The following is a 13,426-nucleotide window of genomic DNA, read 5'->3' as shown; positions in this document are numbered from 1 at the left end:
TTTTTCTCCTTTACTAAGTAGAAGGGACCGTCAGGCTCCTCCAAGGGGTCTTACTCACGGTCAGGTTTTGTGGCAAGCAGGAATGAGGAGCCTGACTGGTGCCTAGCAGGGGACAGGAGGACTGAGCTACTGAAGTGATGACTCTTCAGTCCCCTCTTACAGGACTCTTACAGTCCCCTCTTCTTATCTTGTAGCCGTGGTGACCCTGGAGCCCTGTGAAGGAGCAGACACATATGTCAATGGCAAGAAAGTCACTGAGCCCAGCATCCTGCGGTCAGGTATGGCTAGGAGCACGTGGGACTTTAGGGTAGCCTTTGTGCTCATCCTCTCTTGGGTACAGTTTGCTCCCAACACAAGGCAGCTCTCCTGTGGGCAACTCTTTGGCCTGTTGAGATCCTCTATGCTCCAGATTGGGCACTTGAGGACTGGAGTGCCTGTACATGAGACTATAAAAGCAGAGGAGGCCCCACTCACAGGATAATACTGGCTTAGTGCAGAGTGGAAAGTTAGGGTAGGAGGTCCTGCATGGCCACTTTGTTGGCTAGGCTCAGGGGAGAGGGAAGGAGACAGACACATGCTTGGCCAAACTGTACTGTTACAGTGTGGGACAGATTAACACCAGCGTCCTGGGATTAAGTACTGTAAGCACAAGTATGAGGAGACATCTCAAGGAACTTACTTATAGGAAAGCCAGTTGTCTGTTGCTGTGACAAAGTCAAGAAAACAACCTAGGGAGGAAGGCTATCTTTTGGCTCACAGTTTCAGAAGCTTCATTCCATCACCGCTGTTTTGGGCCTGTGGTGAGGTGGAGCATCGTTGTGGGAGGGTATGGTGGAATAGAGCCACTTACCTCTTGGTAGCCAGGAAATAGAGGAGAGAACAAGAAGGTTCCAAGAACAAGAGGTCTTCTTCAAAGACCCTCGCTCTACTTCCTCCAACAAGCCCCACCCCCTAGTCACTCATCCATCATGAACTTAATCTATCGATGAAGTTAATACTATCACAATTTGATTACCTCTCAGTAGTACCACTGGCTGGGCCCCTATCCTTCAACATATGAGCCTTTGACGGAGACATCATATTGAACAAACAGCATTCTATTCCTAGTTTCCCAGCCTGTGTCTATCTCACAATGCAAAGTGTATTCCATCTGTCTCCAAGAGTCTTCACACACTTAAAGTTCCAGCATTGCTTAGGAGCCCAAATTTAGTGTCCTCTTAGACTTGGGGTAAATTTGTAGTGAGCCCTCACAAAATCAAAATGGACATGACATACTTCTGGTGTATGATGAGGCAGGGTACACCTTCCCACATTGAAAAAAAGAAATGGAAGAATAGCAAGGAGGAATGGGGCTGAAGCAAGGCAAAAACCCAGGAAGGCAAGTGTTAAATCCTAATCTCCATGTTTAGAGGTCAGAGCATGTGGCGATAAGAGGTGAACTTCAAAGGCCTGGGAAGCCATATCTTTCTGGCCTCCAGTGGTAGCACATACGGCTTATTTCCTGGGATGGCTTTGCTTGTGGCCCATGGCTTTCCTCAAAAGATGTTCTGTGTTCTTGGCATCTCCAGCATCCTGGGGTGCTACAGCATCAAAGTCTTTACTTTCATAGCTTTACACATTGTCTGTTCAAGGGCTACCTTGCAGGTATTTAACAGTATACATGTATATGGGATATATATGTATACTTACATGTACACATACGTGTGTATGTATACATACATGCCATGCAAATATACTTAACCCACATATATGGGTTGTATGTGTGTATTATGTATGTACATATGGCTGTATGTCTGTGTATATACATGTATGTGTGTATGTATGTATGTAAAAGTCTGCTTCTCGGAATTTCCTTTGAAATTCTATGAACTTCTATGACTACATAAATCTAATGGTCCACATGTCTGCAAACTCGGCATCACTTGGACAATGCTAACACCTACTGCCATGTTGAGAGGTAACGGCCTGCTCGGATCATGGCTGCAGTGGCTACTGTGCACCTGAGTGATCGGATACAAGGAGGTACTTACTGAGACAGCCCGCGCACATGCCTTCCTGGGTGCTGACTTTACATTTGTTTCCTTTCTACTAAAACTTCCGAGGTTTTAAATCTTTCTGCTCTGGTTATTGTTCCACATTCTTACTATAAACCTGGCTGAAAGCAGCCGTTAAGGCCCATGCTGCTGCTCCTGGGATGCTGTGCTGGCCTTCTACTAAATTAATTAGTCCAACACCTTGAAATGTGACCTCCCACACAGTCTTAGCACATGGACAAAATGTAGCCGTGTTCTTTGCCAGAATGTAACGTGAATAGCCTCTAGCTTTAAGTCCCGGTAGAATCCTGTTCTCGTGGGAAACTTACTGAGCAGTCTTTCCATCTGCTTTCCTATCAGATCTAATCTTTTGTACTTCCCCCAGAATTAAGCTCCCCTATGGCATCATGGGGCTTCTGGAGCCTGTATCTCTAAACTTTACCAAATGCTTCCTAAAAAGCCTACCCCACACAGTAAAGGGACCTGGTGTGGGATTCAACAGAGGGCCCATTCCAAGGGGAAAGGTGATTTGGAGCAAGGGCTTGAGGCTCTGAATATTCTTCCTGAGGTGGGTGACGCCCAGGTGGAGGGAGTGCCTGCACACACACCCGTGTTCTCTCATCCCTTGAGGGCACTTGGAATCCACAGATTGGTTTTGCCTCCATCTCCCAGGAAACCGCATCATCATGGGAAAAAGCCACGTGTTCCGGTTTAACCACCCTGAGCAGGCCCGCCAGGAGCGTGAGCGAACACCCTGTGCAGAGACACCCGCTGAGCCAGTGGACTGGGCCTTTGCCCAGCGTGAACTGCTGGAGAAGCAGGGCATCGACATGAAGCAGGAGATGGAACAGAGGTGAGCCCTCGGGCCAGGTGCTTGCCTGCCAAGTCTGATGGCCTCGTGTTCACCTGGTGCTCTCCTGCAGGCTCCAGGAGCTGGAGGACCAGTACCGGCGGGAGCGGGAAGAGGCCACATACCTGCTGGAACAGCAGAGGCTGGTGAGGATGTCCACCCAGCTTCACAGGCCCCTGTCTGGTCTAGCACCCTGGGGAGAGGGGACCTCTGCTCCCTCTGGCCAACCCTGTCTACTGGCCTGACCCCTCCCTCGCACTCCAGTGGGCTGGGGTGAGGCTGTCTCAGTCTCTATGGTGGAGACAAAGGCCCTGACTCTCTTTTCAGGACTATGAGAGTAAGCTGGAAGCCTTACAGAAGCAGATGGACTCCAGATACTACCCAGAGGTGAATGAGGAGGAGGAAGAGCCAGAGGATGAAGGTAAGGGACTCCTGAGATGGCATGTCTCCCACCCACAGGGCCTCAAAGAGCAGGCCCAGGCTGCTCACCGGAAGCCAACGGGTCCCCACTTTTGCCCTGAGAGATAAACCTCCTTCACCCTAGGTACTACCATACAGGCAGGATTGGTGAGATTGTACTGAAACAAGTAACCACACATCTTTGATAATGAAAGTGAGCCAGAAGCATGGGTGCTGGCGAGGGCTCATCTTGTTCTCTGTGTGGTATGTGGAGACCACCAGAGACCTGGGCCACTGCACACCTCACAGTGGTGCATAGACCTGCCTTGGCTTTCAACATGTTGGGAAAGCCCATTTGGGGAGCCCACTTAATCTTTGGGTAACCTGGGGCCTTTCCAATTTGCTTGCTTGGCTGGTCTTTCTGCCGGGGTCTACTTTCTCCACACTAAGTGTGAAATCAAGAATGCTGAGTGGGGACTCCAGCCTAGTGTGGGAAGAGAGGGCCAGAACGCAGTAAGTCTTCCAAGTTGGCCTGCGCTTCAACATCTACCTCTGGCCACAGTGGCCGTGGAGGGGCTGCTCCTCATTCAATACAGGGTCCACTCAGCTAGACCCGTAACATCTTGATATTTCAGAGGTCAGGTTGTGGTAGGCTATATCATGGCTTTCTTGGATGACTGACACGGCTTCTCCCACAGTCCAGTGGACAGAGCGGGAGTGTGAGCTGGCATTGTGGGCCTTCCGGAAATGGAAGTGGTACCAATTTACTTCTCTACGGGACCTGCTGTGGGGCAACGCCATCTTTCTGAAGGAGGCCAACGCCATCAGTGTGGAGCTAAAGAAGAAGGTGAGACCCATCAGAGGGGGAGTTCCCCATGAGTGATGCTCCAAGTTGTTACATTCACAACTCAGTACCAGTACTCAGATGACCCTAGGGTATACAGGGACCCCTGAATGGACTAGGCACCCAGTGTGAGTGGATGAAGGAGGTACTGGACTGCCTGAAATATACTTTTCTGGCTTTGTTCGGGAGTGAACAAGCAGTGGTGGGGATAGGGGGTGGGCAGCCATTTTTCAGCGGTTCGTTGAATAGTTTGGTGAACTATGGAATATAGAGCTGAGGTCTCAGGGAGAGGGAGAGAAGCACCTTGGGGACCTGGCTCCCACTCAGCGGTGTGTTTGAATGGTCATCGCCTGCCCTTCACAGGTCCAGTTCCAGTTCGTGCTCCTCACAGACACACTGTACTCCCCACTGCCGCCAGACCTACTGCCTCCAGAAGCTGCCAAGGACCGAGAGACACGGCCCTTCCCCAGAACCATTGTGGCCGTGGAAGTCCAGGACCAGAAGAACGGGGCCACCCACTACTGGACACTAGAGAAACTCAGGTGGACAGTTAGGGGGATGGTGGACATGGCTGTTCTCTGGGGAGAGAGACAGGCGAGGCTCTGACTCACAACAGTTCTGCAGTGTGCCCTGGCTGTAACAGTTTTCTTCTGGCGCTGAAGGAGCATTTAGCAGAGGGCTCTTGAAGGTGGCTTAGTGTCCCCAGCCAGGTCTGTGCCATGGGCCTCAGGGACAGGGGATCCCTGTCTTCTCGTTGCATGCCCGAGGGAAGTCATCTCCTCAGCCTCCAGAAGGCTGAGGACTTGGACAGGCGGAAGAGCTTCTGCAGTGTGCCGCCACCATGAGACTTCTCCACTGCGTGTGTGTTGTAAGGGCACTTCTGCTGCCTTGGACACTTCCTCTAACTCGTGCCCAGTCTACATGTGTGAAGGTGACTGGGTGATGACACAGTCATTTGCAGAAGAGTAGAGTGTACTCACAGCCAGGAACTAGGAACCTGCAGGGCTATGACTGAGTACCAGCACAGGCCAGGAGGAGGAAAGCCAGAATGTTCCTTGACTTCTGAGGAAAATGTGGAGCAGCTGGTCTCTGTGGACCAGCTCCCTGGGATGAGGCTGCCTTAGGCAAGGGGCCTTCCAAATCTCTTGCTGTTTTGGGTGATTTAAGGCAGAGAAAACACGGTCAGGTGTGTGAGACCTTAGGAAGAGGGTGGGTGGCTGTAGACATGGGGTCTGCCGGTTTGTATGTAGAAGGCAGGTTTACTAGCAGCTGTTTTCAACCCTTTGAGGGTTGAACGACCCTTTCACAAGGGTCTCCTAAGACCACTGGAAAATACAAATATTTACATTATGATTCATAGCAGTAGCAAAATTACAGTTAAGAAATAGCCACAAAATAATTTTATGGTTGGGGTCACCACAACACGGGGAACTGTATATTATGGGATCACAGTGTCAGGAAGCCTGAGAACCACTGAGGTAGATAGAGAGGGCTTTTCTCTGTCAGCCAGGCCTCCTGAAGATGGCAGACATGGACAGCAAACATGCTGAGTATGCATGCCCTTCTGTGCCTGCACACTTTGCTCATATCCCCTCAATGTCCTCGCAGGAAGCTAGGCTGAATATACCACCAATCAAGTTTATTCCTCTAGAAGCCAAATGCTGAGCCCCCTAGAATGCACAATCTCATTTTCTTCTTTTGTTTTGTCCTACCTGGGGAGTAAGAATTTAAAAACAGTTTTCTTCATTCCCTTCTTGCCTCACTGGAGCTCACTACAAGAGCTTTCAGGGCTGGGATACAAATCCTATTTCTGAGTTGCTGTAGGTTGTCTCCCTGCTTCTCTGTCAGCTCTCCAGCTGCCAAAGCACACCCGTGAATCTTGCGGTCCTGTGCTATTGCCCTTGTCATGCCTGTTCTTCAGCTGGGCTTGAGAGGTGTTTGTGGTGAACTTCCATGGTCACTTGTAAGTTTCCAATGGATACCAAATTCTGAGGGCCACAGAAGGGTTCCTAGCTTGAAAACCTCTGAGCCAGTGACCCTGGTAGGATGCCGGAGATGGTGCCAGACCGAGTCTGATGTCCTAGAAGAAGGAATGGGGTGCCAGGCTGCTTCTGGGCACGGTCTGAATCCACATGGTCTTTGAACCCTGACAGGCAACGCCTGGATCTGATGCGGGAGATGTATGACAGGGCTGCAGAGGTGCCCTCCAGCGTCGTTGAGGACTGTGACAACGTGGTGACCGGCGGAGACCCCTTCTATGACCGCTTTCCCTGGTTCCGGCTTGTGGGCAGGTGGGCACCTCCTCCCTTTCCTTATAGAGAAAGTGGACCCTGAACTGCCCTGGCCTTAAGTAAAGAAGGAGCCATATTCCACTCTTTCGGCCATTCCTCCTCACATACCGCAGCCCCCACCTTTTTAGGAGACCTGAGGTACCACCTTGTCACTACTGCCTACACCTACTGTGCCACGTGTGTGTGTGTGTGTGTGTGTGTGTGTGTGTGTTGACCATGCACCCAGGGGCCTAGAGCAGGCATTCTAGGTCACTAGTGTTTTGGGGGTGGGAAGACAGAGGCAAGATTAGAGGTTACCATCCCCTCTTTGTTTCCCAATCTGGTGTGTGCACCTAGCCTCCGACCCCCATGATATTCAAGAGGTCTTCAAAGTGCTTTGACTATGTCCAGCCTGGACCCTTGTTCTCACTCATCTCTGTTGGTGGTGCTCTCCAGAACGTCCTACTGACCATGGATTTTGTTGTCGTTGTTAGTGTAGGGTGTTTTGTTTAGTTTTCTCTTCCCAGCCCAGGGACTGGGTGCATTTTTGTTTCTTGGTGGTTGGTGTTTGGCTTTAAACAGAAGTCCTCCTTGTCCCTGCCAGCCCTGCCCCTCCCTGGAGTAGCTGGTGTTAACTTCTCTCTGTCTTGTCGCACTAACCTCAGTTCAGTCATCTCTGGCTGCAACAGCTACCCTCTTCTCAACACATGCATGAGCGAGCGCATGGCTGCTCTCACCCCCTCCCCCACCTCCTCAAGCCCCGACTCCGACAGCACCGAGCCTGCCGAGGAGCAGAGCGTGGGGGAGGAGGAGGAGGAGGACCTGGAGGACGACGTCTTTCCGGAGCACACGCTGTGCGACGGCCGGGACCCGTTTTACGACCGGCCCCCCCTGTTCAGTTTAGTAGGAAGGTTGGTGAGGTTGAGGCACGCATGCTGGGGAGGATCCAGCTCTTTTGCATAGGAGCACTGCTGTGGCACAAGCGGGTATCAGGGTAGACACCGGACCGGACCCTCTGGGCCAGGCAGGCTAGGGCTAGCCTCTGAGGGGGCTCATCGGGGAAGAGTTTGGGCACAGCGGTAGTTAGAGATTCAAGCTAGGAACGCACAACTATAGCCAAGAACTGTCCCACCTGGGTGGCTGGGATAGTGGCTGTGGAAGTGGCCAAGACTCAGGCACTTGGTGCAGGGCTCAAGGGGGCATTTGAGAGGGGAAATGAAGTCCTCAGGCAGGATTCCACAGACCCTTGTCTTGGGCATCAGCTTTGTTCAGCTGAGGTGACTTCTTCGAGTTCCACTGTAGTCCAGAAGAGAAGGCTCCTTCTGTTCTCAGTGCCACCCTATTCTGAGAAAAAGAACAGGGTTGTGAGCCGCCCCGGGCAGGGGAGGAAGAGCCTCCATGCTGCCTTAATGTTGTAGAGCCCACTGGGAGGAATAGCTCTAAGGCCCTGGCCTCCCAGGCTAGCATAATGAGATGGGCAGGTGCCCTTTGCAGAGAAGTCCTGGCCACCTAAGGTTCTGGGAAAGTTGAGAGAGGCTGAGGTTGGGGAAGTGGGCTATAGGGCGGTAGGTCTAGCTGCTACCTACAGCAGTAAGGCAGGTGACTTCAGAAGTGCTGCGGTTTGTAATCCACCTGCTTGAAACAGCAATACACAGTTTTAGTAGTACCCCGAAGTTTAAGACTGCTCTGGGACAATGGGAGTTTCAGAACTCTCGCTCTCAGAGCACAGATATTAAAAGCTGAAGGTTGAGCGTAGTCCCTTGCAGACTATGGACTTTCTGGGGCTCCCTTTCTTCCTTCTCTGAATGGAGGTGATGCATCGCATTGAGACACACCCCTGCCTTTCAGAAGGCAGCAGGTCCTGTATCCCTGGCCAGGATATGTTCTGGTTACTTTAACTGTCATCGGCTGGCGTTAGGTATAATGAGCTGGCTGGTTAGATAAATAGGTAGCATCTGCCTCCAAGATACCCTGGGTCTAGATTTCTGTCCTGCTGGGCCTGGGCAAGAGGTGCAGATTTTAGGCCATCTTTGTATAGGCTTTTCTCACCAAGCGTTTAGGCTATATAGTACCAGCCTCCTTCACACCTGCTGGGCCCTGGGAGTGGTTCCGGGTGTCAGGTAGGCAAGGGGTCAGGAGACACTGGGGATAGTGACTTGAGGAGAAATGGGGTCTGGGCTCTGCGGTCTCAATGAAAAGAGCTGGGTCCTTCCAACGTTGTTTCCCCTCTTGTGGATTTGAGATTTCACAAAGTGACCAAACTTAGTAATTTACGAGAGGCCCAGCCCCCTGTATTATGGGGTGGTCTGTGCAAGGCTTCATTTGGCAACACCCTGACCTTTTGGTTTGGCAAGAATTGGCTTCTCCGCACAGCAGCTATGCAGGCCTAGAGCCCTGAGGAGGGCTCCACCTTGGTTCTCTTCTTATCCTCTGGTAGCTGCTGGCTCTCTCTCTCTGAAGCTTAAGCAAAATTGGGGTGCCCACTCTTGTTCCCTCTAGAAAGGCTTCCCCTGGGTCCCAGCATGCGTCTCTGCACCTCACCAATCTGTGGTTAGCGCTGCCTCCTCCCTCCTGCCTCGCCACACGTGCTGCTCTACCCGTTCTCTCTTCCCTGGGGCATTTTAGTCTGCTTCAAGGTGCTCTGGGTCCTGGGCGGTTCTCTCATGGGCATAGCCAGGGTCTCTCCTCACATCCAAGGTCTCTGATGGTCAGGTGTCAGGTGGCCTGGGGATGTGGGTGAGTTAGCTGATTAAGTGGCCCCAGAGGCTCCCATTTCCCTTGCCTAATCAACACACTTCCAGAAGATGGATGGGTGGGGGACCAGCACTGCAGAGAGGAGAACGAAAGTTAAAGGTCTGGGGAGGAGCTAGAGAGGGCACCAGATAGGTAATGTCTACCCAGCAGCAGGCTACGCTTGATAGGTAAATGTTGACCCAGCAGTAGGCTACACTTGATAGCTCTTTGCTGCCTGAGCCTCTTTTTCCTGTCTTTGCCGGTGTGGCTATGGACAGTGTTCTTCCAATCTTGAGAGAAGCTGGGTGTGTGGCTGTTGTGGATTGGCAAGGGTTGGCAAGGGCTGTGTTCTGACCCTGCAGTGGCTGATGCTAGTTTCTGGTCGAATCTGGAGAAGAGGTAAGTTGAAGACTGGAGCCTATTGCGCCCCTGCCCCCATAAGCAGTGTGTGCTGGGTGTCCTCATCCCCCGGGTGTGCTCCCTGAGTGAGCTCTACCCAGAGTAGAACTGGCAGGGAAATCTTTCAGACTCAGTTGTGGCCTCTCCAAAACCAGTGCTGCTCCTGGGAGGCAGTTCAGACTCAGAGTTCTCTTCTAGCCAAATGATCCCACGAACCCCACCACAGTGCCAAGTAGACTGGGCCGGTCCTTTAAAGAAGGCGGGGGCATTGCATCCTTTTTGTCTTCTCCATCATCTGACCATACAGTTGCAGCTAAACCCACAGTTCCCGTTTGAGCTGTCCAAGGTTCATGAGGTCAGCGAGCATCCAGAGGCTTTGGCCAAAAAATGGGTCTTTTTCGGTACAAAACCCTAGCTACCGGCCAGAGGTTAGGGTTAGATGTGGGCCACATCTTTCCCACAGTTTGGATATGGGTCCCGGCAGTCTGGATTTCTCCCTCTAATGGAAAGAAGTTCTTAAAGACGGAGATGCACTGACAAGCAATGAGCAACAGCTACCTGAGCTACCTAGAAGGCAACTTGGAGCTCCTATCCTACCTCTGGCCCTTGCTGCCAGCCCTGGCTTCTGACTGATACTTTTATGCCTCAGTTTCTTGTCTTGTAAATGGGCCAGAGGATCATAGTTCACCTGCTTTAATGGGCCAGTTATAGACTATAGACTCTTTATATCCACAAAAGAGGCCAGCACAACTAGTTAAATTGAGGGGCATCTGTTAGGACATAGTTGGTATGCTACCTTCCAGGTTTTGGGGAGCAGCAGTTGTCCCAGGATGTATATTTCCTTTTGTCCTGCAGGATCTGGGGTCAGCCCACTTTACAATAGGTCCATGTAGAGAGCTGGATGGCTACCCGCTTTAGTCTTTCCATAAGACTTAGGCAGGGCCTCGTCCTGCTTTGTTCTACCTCCCCAGGTACCCCTCCAGACCCCCTAGGCCTGGACAGTGCAGGGAGGGTCAAGCAGTGAGCGTATAAGATCTATGAGCTTCCCCATAGGTGCTCATGTTGCTGGGGTTACCTCTGTGGCCCCAGTAGGGCACATCTGGATGGCCCGGAACCTGGGCTTTATTATTTCTGAGCAGGCTCTGTAGCGTTGCCGAGTCCTTTAGAGAAGCAGCCTAGGATGTCATGGCCTTGGGATGGTAAAGGTAGGTTTCAGTCTGGCTCAGGAACTGTGAACAGCCAGGACAGGGCCTTCACCTGGCCCTGAGTGTGGATATTCCTATACAGTCCTCAGGCTGCTCTCCACATCCTCTCCACAGCGGATCCCCAACTGGTACCTAGAACAAAGGAGTTTGTGCCAGTACTCTTCGCGAGGACTACCCAAGGAAAGGTGGGCCCCAGGGAGGCCACTAATGCACCCTGAAGGTAGCTGCCACCCACCATCTGAGGCCTAACTTAGAAGATTTTGATAGAACAAATTGCTGAGCCTCTGCCATATGCCATATACAAAGAAGCACAGATAACCAGAAAGTCTCTAAATAAATTCTTAAAGTCAGAAGATAGAGCTGAGAGGAGAGTGGAAATGGACTGCTGTCATGAGAGTAGACAGATACTCCAAGGACCCATTGGCTCATATGGCCAGAAAGGCTGAACTTGGGGACAGTAAGATGGGATGGCCATCCTGGACCTCTCAGGGCTTGGATGATTCTGTCAGGAGCTTGGGTATCACTGAGCATGTGGGGACTTCTATGTGACAGGTGCACTAGGAGAGGGCAGGGTGGTGGTGAGATGGACTGAGGGGGCCCTGGCAAGACTCTTGAAACAGGTGGTGTTGACTGGAGGGCAGGACCAGGACAGTGCTCAGGCATCTGAGTGAGGGGTGCACACTCGAGTTGCACCGGCTCTGAGAAGGGTGACCGACAGGAAGAGGTTATGTCTGACCTCCAGGTAAACTGCAGAAGGGGAGCCAGGGTTGAGGAGCTCAACAGCGCCCCGGGAAGGCGGCATCAGCGTTCTAGGAGTTGAGCTTATTAACGCGTCCCTCTTCAGCCCAGGTCCTCCAGCCCTTGAAGCAGGCTGAAACCCTCTCTTCAGCCGTTCTCTTTCTCAGACAGCCATGCCCAGGCTGAGCTGGGCTGTGCCCTCCACTCACTGAGGCCCATTCCCCTCTCTCTGTGCCTCTATCTCCTGTCTCCTCTGAGCACTGAACCCCCTCCTCCCCTACCCCCTTGCCTGTCCCCAGCCCACCTCGCTACGTTCGCCCTGGCTGTCTCGCCGCTTTGCTCTGCTTTGCAGCTTCATGTTGTGTGTGAGCCGGCCTTGGTGTCGTTGGTGTCAAAGCACACGCATCCCGAGGGTCGCCTGTGACTATGGCTCTGCCCCTGCAGGGCCTTCGTGTACCTGAGCAACCTGCTGTACCCTGTGCCCCTTGTACATCGTGTGGCGATCGTCAGCGAAAAGGGAGAAGTGAAGGGGTTCCTCCGCGTGGCCGTGCAGGCCATCTCAGGTGTGTGTGTGGGTCCAGGTAGTGTGTGGCTCTGAGCCCCTGGGGGGTTTGCCTTTGCAGGCAAAGGTGGGAGGAATAATATTGTGTAGGAACCAATATGAACCTGGCCTTACCTAGGACCCCCCCAGCTTTTCCATGGCCAACATGGAACTTTTTCCACCTTCCCAGGCAAGGAGGGGGGAGGGCTTGAGGAAAAGTCCTCTGTGATGAACTCTTGGCTCTGGCTTCCTAGACTCCTGGACTAAATAGGGACATTTAAGCCATGCCTGCTCAGCCCAGGCTGCCTGAGTCGGATCTGGCTCGGAGTACCCACCAATCAAACAGTTCAGGTAGACCCAGAGATTGCTTTGCTGCCTCCCCGAAGTGTGGACTGCCTGCCCGTCCAGCCCACTACTCACTTTCTCCATGGCCAAGGGAGCCTGCAGACTGCTAGTCCCTGCCAAAAGTGGTTCTCAGCAGCCTCAGTTCCTCTTCTATGTTCTCCCTTAAGTTCTGGTATTGGGCACAGGCCTAAGGTGGAGGCCGCAAACTCTCCTTTGTGGGCCTGAAGATAGCAGCTCTCCCTGTTGTAAAAAGCAGACATTTTCCTCACTATCCCCTCCACCCGTCCATCAAAGCTAGGAGGCACCAGGATTAGCCAGGTACAGAAGCCTGGGCCTCAATTTTCTCCCCTATAGGCCTATAATGTACTTCTTGTATGTTGAGAATGTTTGTAGGGTCACCGAGAACAGTGTGAGGGTCATGGATCAAGAGGTATGTGCAAGTCAGTGGTAGTGATAGCTGTAACAGCCGCTCAAAGACTCTTTCTCTGGCCTAGGCCATGGTCTCCCTTCCTGGGGTACTCACTGTCTTTGTTTCTTGGCTTCCCCAGGCATCTGGGGAGAGAAGGAGACAAAGGAACAGAGGGGATGAAGTGGGATGCTACCAGGTTAGCCATTGTTAGGCTGGGGTGCTCAGTGGCCACCTGGAGGATCTGCAGCAGGCCAGCACCCCAGTGTGTTCTAGACTCCCAGGTCTCATATGCTCGAGAGTGCCATATCCCCAGGTTCTCCTACCTCCAGGTTATCATGTCCCACTCTGCCCTTTGTTCTTCTATTCTCAGATTCTCACAACCTCAAGTTATCATCCCCAAATACCACTAATATACATACTTGTACCCTCAGGTTCTTATTGCCACAGGTTTTCAGACTGCCTTTCCCCAGGTACTTGCACCCCAGGTTCTCAAATCCTCAGGTTCTCACACTCCCCCTAAATTCTTATACCCCAGGTCCTCACACCCTCACGTTCTCACATCCCAGGTCTTCACGCCCCAGATTCTCACACCACAGGTCCTCACAGTGCAGGTCCTCACATTCCAGATCCTCAAACCCCAGGTTCTCATACTCCTGAGTT

The 13,426-nt window shown here is 52.2% G+C and overlaps 1 protein-coding gene across 18 annotated transcripts in view; it reads left to right on the top strand.

Moving 5' to 3' along the window:
- Positions 1-13,426, top strand: part of Kif1a (kinesin family member 1A) — an 84,636-nt gene that overhangs the window by 42,986 nt on the left and 28,224 nt on the right. For 9 of the 18 annotated variants that reach the window (XM_060368895.1, XM_060368893.1, XM_021632053.2 and 6 more), the window contains 9 exons: positions 195-278; positions 2,706-2,886; positions 2,957-3,029; positions 3,211-3,304; positions 3,981-4,129; positions 4,490-4,668; positions 6,280-6,417; positions 7,062-7,307; positions 11,916-12,034. In XM_060368895.1, the coding sequence (XP_060224878.1) occupies positions 195-278; positions 2,706-2,886; positions 2,957-3,029; positions 3,211-3,304; positions 3,981-4,129; positions 4,490-4,668; positions 6,280-6,417; positions 7,062-7,307; positions 11,916-12,034 (1,263 nt within the window). The remainder of the gene's footprint in view (positions 1-194; positions 279-2,705; positions 2,887-2,956; positions 3,030-3,210; positions 3,305-3,980; positions 4,130-4,489; positions 4,669-6,279; positions 6,418-7,061; positions 7,308-11,915; positions 12,035-13,426) is intronic. The other 9 variants (XM_060368901.1, XM_060368900.1, XM_060368899.1 and 6 more) reach the window with 2 other exon arrangements.

Source organism: Meriones unguiculatus, chromosome 15 (genome assembly GCF_030254825.1).
Source record: "Meriones unguiculatus strain TT.TT164.6M chromosome 15, Bangor_MerUng_6.1, whole genome shotgun sequence".
Classification (NCBI taxonomy): Eukaryota; Metazoa; Chordata; class Mammalia; order Rodentia; family Muridae; genus Meriones; species Meriones unguiculatus.
Note: the sequence above shows the minus strand (reverse complement) of the source record. Positions and strands in the feature narration are given on the sequence as shown.